At 43.2% G+C, this 15411-nt stretch overlaps 1 protein-coding gene across 1 annotated transcript in view; it reads left to right on the top strand.

Moving 5' to 3' along the window:
* Positions 1-15411, top strand: part of NIBAN1 (niban apoptosis regulator 1) — a 183783-nt gene that overhangs the window by 88682 nt on the left and 79690 nt on the right. Inside the window, exons 4-5 of the mRNA XM_019976440.2 lie at positions 2915-3029; positions 7212-7379. Of these exons, the coding sequence (XP_019831999.2) occupies positions 2915-3029; positions 7212-7379 (283 nt within the window). The remainder of the gene's footprint in view (positions 1-2914; positions 3030-7211; positions 7380-15411) is intronic.

The raw sequence follows: 15411 nt of genomic DNA, 5'->3' as shown, positions 1-15411 counted from the left end.
CCATCTCTTGAAGAATTTTCCACATTTTGCTGTGACCCATACAACCAAAGCATAGTCAATGAAGCAGAAGTAGATATTTTTCTGGAATTTTCTGGCTTTTTCTATTATCCATTGAATGTTAGCAATTTGATCTCTGGTTCCTCTGCCTTTTTAAAACCCACCTTGTAAATCTGGAAGTTCTCAGTTCATTTACTGCTGAAGCTGAACTTGAAGGATTTTGAGCATAACCTTACTAGCTCGTGACATGAGCACAATTGTGCAGTAATTTGAGCATTCTTTGGCATTGCCTTTTTTTGGGGTTGGAATGAAATCTGTCCTTTTCCAGTCCAGTGGCCACTGCTGAGTTTTCCATATTTGCTGACATACTGATTGCAGCACTTTAACAGCATCATCTTTTAGGATTTGAAATAGCTCAGCTGGAATTCCATCACCTCCACTAGCTTTGTTATTAATAATGCTTCTTAAGGCCCACGTTACTTTACACTCCAGGATGTCTGGCTCTAGATGAGTGACCAGACCATCATGCTTATCCAGGTCATTAAGATTGTTATTGTGTAGTTCTTCTGTGTATTCCTGCCACTGCTTCTTAATATCTTCTGCTTCTGTTAGGTCCTTGCCATTTCTGTCCTTTATCGTGTCCATCCTTGCTTGAAATGCTCCCTTGATATCTCCAGTTTTCTTGACAAGATCTCTAGTCTTTCCCATTCTATTGTTTTCATCTATTTCTTTGCACTGTTCATGTAAGAAGGCCTTCTTATCTCTCCTTGTTATTCTCTGGAACTCTGCATTCAGTTGGGTATGTTTTTCCCTTTTCCCCTTGCCTTTCACTTCTCTTCTCTTCTCAGCTATTTGTAAGGCCTCCTCAGACAACTATTTTGTCTTCTGACATTTCTCTTTCTTTGGAATGGCTTTAGTCACTGCCTCCTGTACAATGTTATGAACCTCTCTTTATATTTCTTCAGGCACTCTGTCTGCCAGATTTAATCCCTTTGTCACCTCCACTGTATGATCGTAAAGGATTTAATTTAGGTCATACCTGAATGGTCAAGTGGTTTTCTCTAGTTTCTTCAATTTAACCCTAAATTTTGCAGTAAGGAGTTTATGACCTAAGCCACAGTTAGCTCCAGGTCTTTCTTTTGCTGACTGTATAGAGCTTCTCCATCTCCAGCTGCAAAGAATATAATCAGTCTGATTTTGGTATTGACCATCTGCTGATGTCCATGTGTAGAGTTGTCTCTTTTGTTGTTGGAAGAGGGTGTTTGCTGTGACCAGTGTGTTCTGTCAACAAAACTGTTAGCCTTTCTGCTTCATTTTGTACTCCAAGGCAACACTTGCCTGTTACTCCAGGTATCTCTTGACTTCCCTTTTTGCATCCCAATCCCCTATGATGAAAAGGAAATCTTTTTTGTTATTTACAAGGTTTGTAGGTCTTCATAGAATCATTTATCTTCTCCAGCATTAGTGGTTGGGCATAGACTTGGATTACTGTGTTGCTGAATGATTTGCCTTGGAAACGAACTGAGATCATTCTGTCATTTTTGAGATTGCACTGAAGTACTGCATTTTGGACTCTTGTTGACTACGATGGCTACTCCATTTCTTCTGAGGGATTCTTGCCCACAGTAGTAGATACACTGGTCATCTGAGTTAAATTCACCCATTCCAGTCCATTTTAGTTCAGTGATTCCTAATATATCAGTGTTCACTTTTGCTATCTCCTGCTTGACCATGTCCAATTTACCTTAATTCATGGACCTAACATTCCAGGTTCCTATGCAATATTGTTCTTTACGGCGTTGGATTTCACTTTCACTCTCAGATGTATCCAACACCGAGTGTCCTTTCTGCTTGGCCCAGCCACTTCATTCTTTCTGGAGTTATTTCTCCACTCTTCTCCAGTAGCATATTGGACACCTTCTGACCTGGGGCTTCATCTTCTGGTGTCATAGTTTTTTGCCTTTTCATACTGTTCATGGGGTTCTCATGGCAAGAATACTGGAGTGGTTTGCCATTCCCTTCTCCAGTGAACCACGTCTTGTTAGAGCTCTCCACTATGACCTGTCCATCTTGGGTGGCCTTGCATAGTATAGCTCTTAGCTTTATTGAGTTATGCAAGCTTCTTTTCCATGACAAGGCTGTGATCCATGAAATCAACTATACTTCAGTTTAAAAAAAAAAAAAGGGAAAAAAATTTTAAGATTTATAAAAAGGAAAAAAAGGGCTGGGATTGGTTGAATCCTGACCTAAAATGCCCAGGGCACAGGCCCAGCTTCAGGTGCAGTTGGACTCATGGCTCCAGTGATATCAGAACTCAGTTTATTCTTTCTTCCATCTGAAATCTTTGCCTTCATTCAGCCTAGCTTCCTTACCAGGCCCAAATCTCCATGGTCAGAAACCTTCAGACTTCTCCACAGTAACAAGATGGCAGCCCAGTGTCCTGTCCTCACCTCCTCTCAGAGCTGAGGCTTTTTGTCAGCCTCACTTGCTAAGTCCTGAAGCTCACTATGATTGGACTGAATCAGATCATGTGATCATTCCTGACCCAATTGCTGCATCCAGGATATAACCAGGGGAAAGTGTAAGAACCTTTCTTGCTGACCCTAACACTCACTCTGATTGGACATGCTGAGGTCATGTGCCCTTCCCTGTCCCAATCACTACAGCCAGAACATAGCCAGTGAAAAGTTTAAGAGACTTTCTTTTTTGGTCCTAGAGCAAGTCCTGATGTTTACTATGACAGAGGCTTCTGGTACAAAATATAATTTTTGTATAAATGGCTCTTACTCAATGATATAGTATGGGATTTCTATCTCTGAGTGTATGGTGTCTGGGTTTGTCTATTTCTAATATTCCTGATATTTCCCAAAAATCCAATGAGGAAAAAGTCCACTCATTTTTGCCTTTCCTTTCTTAGGCCTACCAGAAAGGAGCTCCCCCTAAAAGCCGAATTCTTCCAGCTGGTGGCAAGGTGCTAACCTCAGAAGATGAATACAATTTATTATCTGATCGGCATTTCCCAGACCCTATTGGTGAGTTACTGAGCATTCCTTCCCAAGACAAAATTCCTAAACATGTTCTATTTAGTTAGACCAGTGCTTCTCAAGGGTGAGGGTGGGGGGATTTCACTCTCCAGGGACATTTGGCTGTATCTGGAGATATTTTTGGTCATCACAACTTGGGAGGAAGTGCAATAGACATTTAATGAATAGAGGCCAGTAATTCTTGCTAAATATCCTGCAATGCACTGAACTGTCTTTGACATTGAAGAATTATCTGGCATTAAATATCAATAGGCCACAGTTGAGGAACCCTGGGCTAGACACACATTCTCCATAGGCAAATGGAAGATATAATTTCTCAAATTCAGGTAAACCTTGTACCACTTCTGTTACTTTAAATCATATTTGGTAGTACACAAGTCAGTCACTATGTTCCTAGCATATAGAAAATGGACTGTTTGTCAGATGTCTTGAAGCTTTGGAATATATTGCAAGCTTTACACAGGACAGCAAAAATAAATATGTCGGGCCCCGTCTGTGAAATGTACAATCCCATCTTTCAGTAAAACCTGTCAGAAGACGTTATTTTTCTAATTTTAGGATGGTTTGCAATAAAATATCCTAAGTCAACAAAATATTTGTAGTAGGCATTAGGCATTAGGGTAACTCTTACGTACTGTGTAAAAAAAACCATTGCATTAATTAGCATATCTATAAATAATAGCTGAATACTGCTATAGAAAGAGCGCTGAACTGAGAATTTGAAGACTGGATTTTCATCTGGTTCTGTGATGCTTATCAAGCATTTTCCTTAGCCATTGCTGACCCTCTTTGAATTCTGTTTCTCCCGACTCTAGGGACTTGAAATTGAAAATCTAGAAGGTTATTACCAACTCTAACATACTTTCATTCTCATTCATTTCACTTTTTCCATGCCGAGAGTGTAAGGGATAATATACAGACCAAATAGAGCGTTTCCTAGAGATTCATGAGCTGTGGATAATGTAATAACTCCATCTGGCTTTGTGTAAATCAAAGCACACAATAATTACTTAGTTTCTTGAAGAGAGTCCTGGTTCTTATTAATAGGTGTAATCATTTCACTGGAATTTATGGGGGAAAATGTAAAATAATTTTATCAGTTGTTATTTCAGTGCAGAATGCTTAGTGTGGTGTTTTTTATAACACTATTACAGGATTAGTACATGAACCATAAACCTAGATTAACAAACTCTTACTAAGTCATTCAAGCTAAAACAACACTTTATGTGTACTATATGTATTATTATATTTTCTTTTAATGTCTACTTACATGTTATCTTGGCTCTGGAGCTGCTCCTAGAAATGGGGATACCAACATGTTGACTCTTCAGTTCAGTTCAGTTCAGTCGCTCAGTCGTGTCCGACTCTTGGCGACCCCATGAATCGCAGCACGCCAGGCCTCCCTGTCCGTCACCAACTCCACTCTTTAGAACCTCTTAAAAGAACTTTCCAATGAAATCAGTCAGAGCAGAGAATAGCATTAATTGATTTATTGTTGAGATCAAATCAGAAGGAATGAAAAGGAATAAAAAACAAGGCCTGGATGATTACTGCCGCTTGACCCTGAACTTCAGAATGGGTATTTCAGTGACTCTTTGTTTTATTATTTTTTTTTCTTTTTTTCTTTCTTTATTTTTTTTAACTTTCAGTGACTCTTTAAATTGTATGTTGTGGCCTTCTCAGTTTTAAAAATAGAATATTCTATAGGAGGTCATTTGTGATATCCTGGTAACTCAACTCAGAAAAAATGCAGACTGGAAAAAATGGTGTCTGGAAAATTATTGTAAGAGGTTAAGTAAGTTATAACTAGAGGACAATAGGAGTGAATTTCATGGGGCTTGCTAAAGCTTTGCAACGTAAAGGGTGAATGTTGCTTTGAATTGTTTGTACAATGTTGTGACATCTTGGAAAGGGCAAGGGGTATTGTTTCACAAACGGTGATTGCTGTGTGATTCTAACTTTATTGAAAAGAACAGAGGCACCATAAAGACTGGAGGAATTAACTTCACTTGAGAAAAAGCACTAAAGGGTTTATCAATATTGGTCTTCTTACACAGTTGTTGGTGAAAACTTAGTGACGTTGGCAAACCAAACTGCAGTGGAGGCTGGAAATGTAGGCTGTAGTCTATAAAGACACTTGCTAAACTAAAAATCAGGGATGTTATTAGGAAGAGGAGAGGATAGAAATGTGTTACAGCCGGAGGTCTCTGCTACAGTATTCAATCATTTATTCATTTGTTGGCATTCGTATGCTGATTCATTCCTTGGTATTTTGCTTGGGACTGGTGAGCTCAAGATTGTGCTCCCAACATGTTCAGCTTTATTAAGTTCAGAAATGGAACTCCCATGTATGCCCCAGGAAATCTATTCTATATCTAAACCAACCTCAGCTTGCCGGAAGCAGGAGTCTGTTCTGCAGCTTTCCTCATGGTTATGATCCATTTCTTGGTATGCCCAGTGCTTTCAGTTGCCTCTTAGTAGGTCCCTCTCCCCTTGCTTCCCTTGAGATAGTGCCCATTATGTGGGCAGGGAGCCCGGAATTCATTTTTCCTTCTGCTTGTTTTCCACGACTCTAGAAACAAGCTGGGGCTCATTTAAATGAATGCAATATCATAGAAATGGAATGCATGGAGAGGAATAAAGTTTAGACAGGAGATCTGAGTAATTGTATGGCTCAACTTGAATTTCTTGGAATTGATTTTGCAGAAAGGGCTGAAAGTTCTATTGTTTAAGGCTTTAAAAATTTCCTAGGACCACATAACATATTTATTCATTTAACAAACTGTAGTGCAACATCTACTAGCTTTGTATGCTATGAGTTGAACATGCAGAGATATGTACGATGGAGCCTCCACCCTCAAGGAGTTCCAGGGCAGTGGTTCTGCTTCTGGGGAGAATTAATTGGAGGTGGTTGTTGTTTAGTCGCTCAGTCGTGTCCAACTCTAGCCTGCCAGGTTCCTCTGTCCATGGATTCTCCAGGCCAGAATACTGGAGTGGATTGCCATTTCCTTCTCCTGGGGATCTTCCCAACCCAGGGATCAAACCTGCGTCTCCTGCATTGGCAGGTAGATTCTTTACCTCTGAGCCACCAGAGAAGCCCTAATTGGAGGTGGGGGAGGTTTATCTCACTTTATGTCCCTCACTCTGAGTGTGGGAACCAGACACAACCACAGACCATTACATTTTGGGAGGACAAGGTAGGGAGCACCCTACTCTGTCTCTGGTGGCAGAGGGTGGTGCCAACAAAGGCATCCCAGAGGAGGTGGCTTTTGAACTGAGTTTCGAAGGATGAATGAGAGTTTTCTATGCAAAAATATGATAGAGGGAAAGGAGAAAAAAGAAGCATGAACTGCAGAAGCAACTTGCAAAGTCATAGGAAGGATGATGATACCTCCCTCGGGAGAGTAGAGAATGGGGCAGAAATCAGCGCAGAACAGGGCAAATACCAACACTTAAAGAGAGAGATGGAGAGAAGGGGCAGAGGAACCAATAAAAGTGAAAAGGGGCAGTGATGTTTAAAAAGCATGGAGAAGGTCACCCTCCTGGAAGTCAAGGGAAGAGAATGTTTTCAAAGGAAGGGGTAACAGATAATCCCTGATCAGGTTGTAAGGGTGGGTAATAAAGAAGAAGCCATAAGCCGGCAGTCAGGATGACATTAGTGACCCAGGCAGTTTGGTTTGGGGACTGGTGAAGAAGGAACAAGTCTAGGGTGAGAATAAGGGTTGATGGCATCAAAGCTGCAAATGCTGGTTTGGCAGTGATTGGGGGTGGGGGTGGGAAGAGAGTGGAGAGCAGAGAGCAGACCTGGTGAATCGGGAGCTGTAGGGTGAGTGTCCAACAGGTGGACACAGTGGCAGCAGAGGAAAGACTCTACTCTGACTGTAGCTCATTCCAGGTGAGGAAGCTGAGCTCGATTGTGTCTGATGGCCTCAGCCATCCCTGTGGATCGGAGGTGAGGCCACCTGCTCAAGCGAGGCAGGTGAAGCTGGTGGCGGGATGTGAGGGGAGCCTGGACTCTCCTTTTCCCTGACCCTGTGAAGACATTTCATACCACCATTTCAGCCCATTGGTTGCCCCACAGCCTGAAGTAAGCTCTCACAGCCTGAAATAGGAATTTTAAATAAGACATACACATTTTAAGATGTCTTGGTGTTTTCCATGTTTCTTCAGCATCCAATGAGAAGGAGAACATGCAGCCCTTTGTGGTCCTGCCCAAGGAATTCCCAGTGTACCTGTGGCAGCCCTTCCTCAGACACGGCTACTTCTGCTTCCAGGACGCCGCTGACCAGAAGAAGTTCAGCGCTCTCCTGAGTGACTGCATCAGACATCTAAATCATGGTACGGCACGGCTGCCTGCTGGTCCCAGCTGGGCTGCCTTTTCTCGGTTGGCCTGATCAGTCATCTATAGAATGATTTCTTGAAACAGCCATAGATGGTGTTGCCTTGGGGAAGGAGAGGAAAGCTGAGTGAAGTGTGAGTTTTGTACACAAAAAGTGCAGTCAATTTGCTAGCTGCTTAGTCTGGGCAGGGTGTGCTGTGTGTGTGCGTGTAGATCCTCAGTCATGTCCGACTCTGTGCAACAGCAGGGACTCTAGCCCACCAGGTTCCTCTGTCCCTGGGATTCTCCAGGCAAGAATACTGCAGTGGGTTGCCATTTCCTCCTCCAGGGGATCTTCCCGACCCAGGAATCGAACCCTTGTTTCTTGTGTCTACTGCATTGGCAGGCAGGTTCTTTACCACTAGCGCCATCTGGGAAGCCCAGGGCAGCGGAGCCTCAGTGGAGCAGGATGTGGAGTAGATGTCTGAGGGCCCGTGTAGGCAGGGCACCATATTCATGTATACGATTCTGAGTATAATGCCTCCTCCTCCTCCTCTTCCGTCCTGATTGGTTTTTTAATATTTACTTTAATTTTATTTATTTTTGGCTGTGTCTTCGTTACTGCACATGGGCTTTCTCTAGTTGTGGTGAGCAGGCTTCTCACTATGGTGGCTTCTCTTGATGCAGAGCACAGACTCTAGGCACGTGGGCTTCAGTAGTTTCGGTGCTTGGACTTAGATACTCTGTGGCATGTGGCATCCTCCCAGACCAGGGATTCAACCAGTGTCCCCTGAATTGCAAGGTGGATCCTTAACCACTGGACCACCAGGGAGGCCCCTGTCCTGACTTTTAAAAAATCTCAATGACGTCAAGAATGAACCAGTTGTCCCTGAGAAAATCCTAGTCCTTATGACATTTCATTTTTCTCACTTTTATTTCTGAATTAGTTACTCAAAACTTCAGGGTACATAATGAACCATGCAAATTCCCTCTCTCTGGTATCTACATTCAGACAGGAAGGAGGGACACACACATGCACCAATTCAGAAGACAACTTGCTGGTTGTCAAAGGTATGTGTTACAGAGTAACTAGAAGCTGTTACACAGGGAAGAATGGAGAAGGCTGGTCAGAGGAGGCCCCTCTGGGCAGGTGACATTTGAGTTGAGTCACCTCATTCTTCTATGCCTTTATTTCCTAATAAAGCTAATTGCATTGTACACTTTGGAGAAGGAAATGGCTGCTGCTGCTCCTAAGTTGCTTCAGTCGTGTCTGACTCTGTGCGACCCCATAGATGGCAGCCCACCAGGCTCCCCCATCCATGGGATTCTCCAGGCAAGAACACTGGAGCGGGTTGCCATTTCCTTCTCCAATGCATGAAAGTGAAAAGTGAAAGTGAAGTCGCTCAGTCATCGTGTCCGACTCTTAGCGACCCCATGGACTGCAGCCTACCAGACTCCTCCGCCCATGGGATTTTCCAGGCAAGAGTACTCACTCCAATATTCTTGCCTGGAGAATCCCATGGACCAAGGAGCCTGGTGGGCTACAGTCCGTGGGATCACAAAGAGTCAGACATGACTGAACAACTGAACACACACACGTATTGTACACTTACTTTAAAGTTCTGAGGTTTCCCTGAGAGTGTCAGTTCCACAGAGCAAAAGTTGCTAGTGATGCTTCTCAACCCGTGCTTGATTTTAGCTGGTGTAGTGATAGGAGGCTAATGGAAAAAGATAATGTCACTCTATTTTGCTATAGCAACTCTGAGTAACATTTGTCATAATACTGGCTCATAACTCATTAGGGACTTTATAGAAATGTTACCCTTATTGATATCTTGCCTTGTGGTTTTGATATTTTAGAGAGCAAAGAATTTCCCAGCACTGCCTGCACTGTCTGACTCATTTTTTCAATTCACCTGCCCCTCAGTGTGCAGGGCCATGGTCTAGTAGGAACATGCCATTGGCACTGAACACAAGAGCCATGAAGTTTCACTCAGCAGAGAATGTTCTCTATCCCGCCAGATGGGGCTGGCTTCATTCTCCCTTCATGTACATAATAGGAATTTCTCTGGGGAGTTTTTGGAAGCATTGTAAGCCTGCAGTTAGAGTCCATTTATGGAAGATATCAGTCGATTCAAAACCCCACTCTGCTCTCCAGTATGTTATCAAAGGCACTGAGATAATGAGGTCTAGTCACGTGGCCCTAGTTCTTCTGTGTCACATTCCTCTGTCCAGAAAGCTCACTGAGGTTTTCTGCAGACTTAGCGTGACTTGGCAGAACTTTCCCGTGGCTCCCGTCAGAACCAGAGACCATCAGAACATTGTAGAGAACTGTTCTTGATGGCCATGGGCCAATGAGCCCATGGATCTCTCCTTTCCTGCCTCTGTTTCTTTGTTTTTGACCACACAATGTACCACTCATCTTTACTGAGTCACTTTTTTGGGGTTTCAATCTCTCCCTGTTATTCATTGCAGAATCTTGAGTAAACCATTAAGAGATTTCACAAACTCCCAGTTAACCATTATTTTTTTCCATAATTACCTGAAGAGTTTAGAAATAGGTGTCAAATGAATGCTGTAATAGGACCAGAAACCCTGAGGGGGGCTGCGGAGAGCCTGCTGACCTCCATCCCCAGGCAACCGGGCTCTGGGCTGTACGCTTGTATTGTTGTTGATGGGCTCTCAGGCCAGCATGTGCCACCGCTGAGAACTAGGTCTGAGATATCCTAGCATCTGATGCTGAGCTGCTATTGATCCATCCATTCACAGGTCCTTAGGGATCTTTTTTTCCCTAGTTTTATTGAGATATAATTGACATATAGCATTGTTATTAGTTTCAGGTGTACAACGTAATGATTTAATATATGATCATTGTAAAATGATCAGCACAAGTTTGGTTAACACCTGTCACCTCAAGAAGTTAGCAGAATTTTTTTCTTATAAGATCTTTTAAGATCTCTTCTCTTAGCCACTGTGTAATATACAATACAGTATTGTTAACGATAGTCACCATGTTGTACAGTACATCCCCTGATTTTATTTTATAGCTGGAAGTTCATACATTTGACCCCCTTCATTCATCCTACCCCCATCTCCTCTGGCAACAACCAATCTGTTCTCTGCTTCTATGAGTTCAGTTTGTTTTTTTACGATTCCACATATAAGTGAGATCGTACAGTATTTGTTTCTTTCTGTCTGACTTATTTTACTTAGCATAATGCCCTCAAGAGATCTTTCAGGGAAGATCATCTCATTACCTTCGTGGTAAGTTCCACCCAGGATTTCTGTCACTTGACGGAGCGGGGAGGTGTCCAGGGATACCTCCCTCTGTGCTCAAATTCCCACCACACAGCCCAGGCCACTTACCCTGGGAGTTCTGGGTTCAAACTGGTCTAGATACCCATGTCCATTCCTTCTGAATCTGGAACCACTTCTCTTCCTCCTCATGGAGGGGCGTTTGTCCCTATTTAACCCTGACAAAGGGCCTGATTACACCCTGCTCTTGGACAATAAGGCTATATTCCAGGGCAAGTAAGGACAAGTAGAGAGCTCTCTGCTCCTCTTTCCTTCAAGAGATGGCGCTTCCTTTGTGTGCCTCAAAGATTATTTGCATTCCTAAGGAGCACAGAGATGTGTGTGTGTGTGTGGTTGTTGTTATTTCTTTAAATTTTTATGTATTTAAATAGTTACATATTTCTTTCTTCATTTTGGCTGTATCGGGTCTTAGTTGCAGCACGCGGGCTTCTCTCTAGATGTAGAGTGCAGGCTTAGTTGTCCCACAGCATGTGGGATAGTAGTTCTCAGTGCACGGATTGAACCTGCATCCCCTGCATTGAAAAGCAGATTCTTAACATCTGGATCACCAGGGAAGCCTCTGTTGTTTTTATTTTTGACACTCTTTCATTTAGCATGCCCCTCCAACACGCTGGACTAAATATGAAGCCTATTGTGGAAGGGGGTAAGGGGAGGAGAAATTTCCCCTATAGTTCTTTTGGCTGGCAGTTAAAATAACACAAGATAGATTAACAGTAGAAAACCAAATTTATAACCTGTGGATGGGGAATTCGCTTAAGTATGAAGAATTTCAAAGACGGCAAGATATGGTGAGATTAAAGTGCTGCACTCAATATGTCAGCAAATTTGGAAAACTCAGCAGTGGCCACAGGACTGGAAAAGGTCAGTTTTCATTCCAATCCCAAAGAAAGGCAATGCCAAAGAATGCTCAAACTACCACACAATTGCACTCATCTCACACGCTAGTAAAGTAATGCTCAAAATTCTCCAAGCCAGGCTTCAGCAATACGTGAACCGTGAACTTCCAGATATTCAAGCTGGTGTTAGAAAAGGCAGAAGAATCAGAGATCAAATTGTCAACATCTGCTAGATCATTGAAATAGCAAGAGAGTTCCAGAAGAACATCTATTTCTGCTTTATTGACTATGCCAAAGCCTTTGACTGTGTGGATCACAATAAACTGTGGAAAACTCTGAAAGAGATGGGAATACCAGACCACCTGACCTGCCTCTTGAGAAACCTATATGCAGGTCAGGAAGCAACAGTTAGAACTAGACATGGAACAACAGACTGGTTCCAAATAGGAAAAGGAGTACGTCAAGGCTGTATATTGTCACCCTGCTTATTTAACTTCTATGCAGAGTACATCATGAGAAATGCTGGGCTGGAAGAAGCACAAGCTGGAATCAAGATTGCCGGGAGAAATATCAATAACCTCAGATATGCAGATGACACCATCCTTATGGCAGAAAGTGAAGAACTAAAGAGCCTCTTGATGAAAGTGAAAGAAGAGAATGAAGAAGTTGGCTTAAACCTCAACATTCAGAAAACTAAAATCATGGCATCCAGTCCCATCACTTGATGGCAAATAGATGGGGAAACAGTGGAAATAGTGGCTGACTTTATTTTGGGGGGCTCCAAAATCACTGCAGATGGTGATTGCAGCCATGAAATGAAAAGACGCTTATTTCTTGGAAGGAAAGCTATGACCAACCTAGACAGCATATTCAAAAGCAGAGACATTACTTTGCCAACAAAGGTCTGTCTAGTCAGGCTATGGTTTTTCCAGTGGTCATGTATGGATATGAGAGTTGGACTATAAAGAAAGCTTAGCACTGAAGTATTGATGCTTTTGAACTGTTGGTGTTGGAGAAGACTCTTGAGAGTCCCTTGGACTTCAAGGAGATCCAACCAGTCTATCCTAAAGGAGATCAGTCCTGGGTGTTCATTGGAAGGACTGATGTTGAAGCTGAAACTCCAATACTTTGGCCACCTGATGTGGAGAGCTGACTCATTTGAAAAGACCCTGATAGTGGGAAAGATTGAGGGCAGGAGGAGAAGGGGATGACAGAAGATGAGATGGTTGGATGGCATCACCGACTCAATGGACATGGGTTTGGGTGGGCTCTGGGAGTTGGTGATGAACAGGGAGGTCTGGCGTGCTGCAGTTCATGGGGTTGCAGAGAGTCGGACATGACTGAGTGACTGAGCTGAACTGATACATATTCTGGACTATGGAGAAGGAAGTGGGGGATCTGAGGCTTCAAAGGGAAGTAAGGTAATTCAGGGTTCTACATTCCTAGGAAGACAGAAGCATTAGCGTTTGGTGAACACATGTTTGCTGGGCCATCCAAAGACAGTGAGACACATCCATCAACAGAGGAATGGATAAAGAGGATGTGGTACATATATATATACAATAGAATATCATGCAGCCATCTAAAAGAATGAAATAATACCATTTGCAGCAACATGGACTAGAGATCGTCATACTGAGTAAGTCAGAGAAGCAGAAACGTGGTATGACATCCCTTATATGCAGAATCTAAAAGGACAGATGGACTTATTTACAAAACAGAAACAAACAGACTCAGAGAGAACGAACTTATGGTTGCCAGGGGCAAGGAAGGGGAGAAGGACAGTTAGAGAGCTTGAGATGGACGTGTACACACACTGCTGTACTCAAAATGGATAGCCACAAAGACCTACTGTACAGCACAAGGAACTGCTCAGTGTTGTGTGGCAGCCTGGATGGGAGGGGAGTTTGGGGGAGACTGGATATGTGGATATGTATGGCTGAGTCTTTTTGCTGTCCACCTAAAACTATCACAACAGTGTTAATCAGCTGTACTCCAATACAAAATAAAAAGTTAAAAACGACTGTGGGACACAGAGAGGACTTTGATTAAAGGCTTTGCTAGGTTCTTCTCTGTCTACCACACCTAATACTTTCCTGTACTTATCTATGGTGATATCTTCTTTCTAGGACAGTCCTCCTACCTTAACTCTTTTAGTCAGCAAAGGGGAAGTTAAGAGGCTCTTCCTGAGTCTTTTGGGGCTTTGATTGTTTTCAGTTCAAAATAATCCTCATACTCGAGTGGCACAATTTGAGGTGCCACTACATAATCCGTCCCATTACATGACACGTGCCTAGAGCAGTTGCTGTCCTCTGTCCTTTTGGAATCTTACTGCAGTGCCTTTTCCCAGGTGGGAGAAGTCTAGGGTTCTAAATGTCCACTGCTACAAAAATGGGTCTTACATAAAGCCAAAATGTTCTAAGACAGTCCTGTTGTCCAAAATCCTATTCACAATTGTAGTTTGCAAAATATGATCCTTGTAATTACAGAGTTGTTATCGTTCAATCACTCAGTCGTGTCTGACTCTGCGATCCCATGGACTGCAGCACACCAGTCTTCCCTGTCCTTCACCATCTTCCAGAGCTTGCTCAAACTCATGTCCATTGAGTTGGTGATGCCATCCAACCATCTCGTCCTCTATCATTCCCTTCTCCTTCTGCCTTCTATCTTTCTCAGCATCAGGGTCTTTTCCAGTAACCCAGCTCTTTGCATCAAGTAGGCCAAAGTATTGGAGCTTTAGCTTCAGCATCAGTCCTTCCGATGAATATTCAGGGTTGATTTCCTTTAGGATTGACTGGTTTGATCTCCTTGCTGTCCAAGGAACTCTCAAGAGTCTTCTCCAACACCACTGCAAAATATGGTGCTTGTAGTTACAGAGATGTAGTTAAAACTATTTGCATATATAAAGGGCTGTACACATGCAGTGTGAAATAATGATGTGAGTCTGTCCTTCCAGCTCAGGAAAATCATTCCTTGGCATAAGAATTTTCAGGAAGGGGGAAAAGTGTTCCTGGCAGGAGGAATAGGATTTGTTGGGACTGGAAGAGAGTCAAAGCATAGACTATTAGAGGAACTAAAAGAATTTCATGTGGCTGATGCTCAGAGAGGAGAGAGATGCCAAGTGAGGATGGAGAGATGGAGTCAGACTATAAAGGGCTATGTGAAGCATATTAAGGGATTTGCACTTTATTCGAGCACCAATTGGAAACCATTGAAGGGTTCCAAGCACAGAAGCAGGTCAGTCATATTTTCATGCTAGAAAGGTCACACACACTGGCTGCTGTGTGGGCAGCGGATGGAGGGTAGCCACTGGGATGCCAGGAGGCCACTTAGGCAGCTTTGGTAGGCAATAGATAGTGGTAGCTTGCACCAATGAGGTGACAGTGGAGGTGGCAAGAGGTGGCTGAATAAGAGAGATATCCAGAAGTAGAATCAACAGAACTTAAGGATAGATCATGTGCAGAGTGAGGCGATGGGAGAACCCAAGGAAGAGCTCCAGGTTTCTGCCTTTCTCTGAGATGGGCACCTTGTACGAAAGAGGAGCAGGCTTTAGTGACTTTCCTGGTCAGCCAATGGCTAAGACTCCACGCTCCCAGTGCAGGGGGTCTGGGTTCAATGCCTGGTTAGGCGATCAGATCCCACATGCCCCGATTGAAAGATCCCAAATCTTGCAACTAAGATCAAAGATCCTGTGTGCTGCAGCTAAGACACGGCACAGCCAAATTAATTAATTAAAAAAAAAAAAAGAGGAGCAGTTTCCAGGGAGTTTGTGTTCAGTGTTGCAGGTGTTGAGCTGGGGAAGTCTAGGGACATCCAGGTGAGAGAGTCTTGTAGACGGATGCCCAGACAAAGCTGGAGAGCAGGAGCTCGGTCCCGAGTGCAGACACAGGTGGGAAGTCAG

The sequence above is a fragment of the Bos indicus genome, chromosome 16 (assembly GCF_029378745.1).
Source record: "Bos indicus isolate NIAB-ARS_2022 breed Sahiwal x Tharparkar chromosome 16, NIAB-ARS_B.indTharparkar_mat_pri_1.0, whole genome shotgun sequence".
Taxonomy (NCBI): Eukaryota; Metazoa; Chordata; class Mammalia; order Artiodactyla; family Bovidae; genus Bos; species Bos indicus.
Note: the sequence above shows the minus strand (reverse complement) of the source record. Positions and strands in the feature narration are given on the sequence as shown.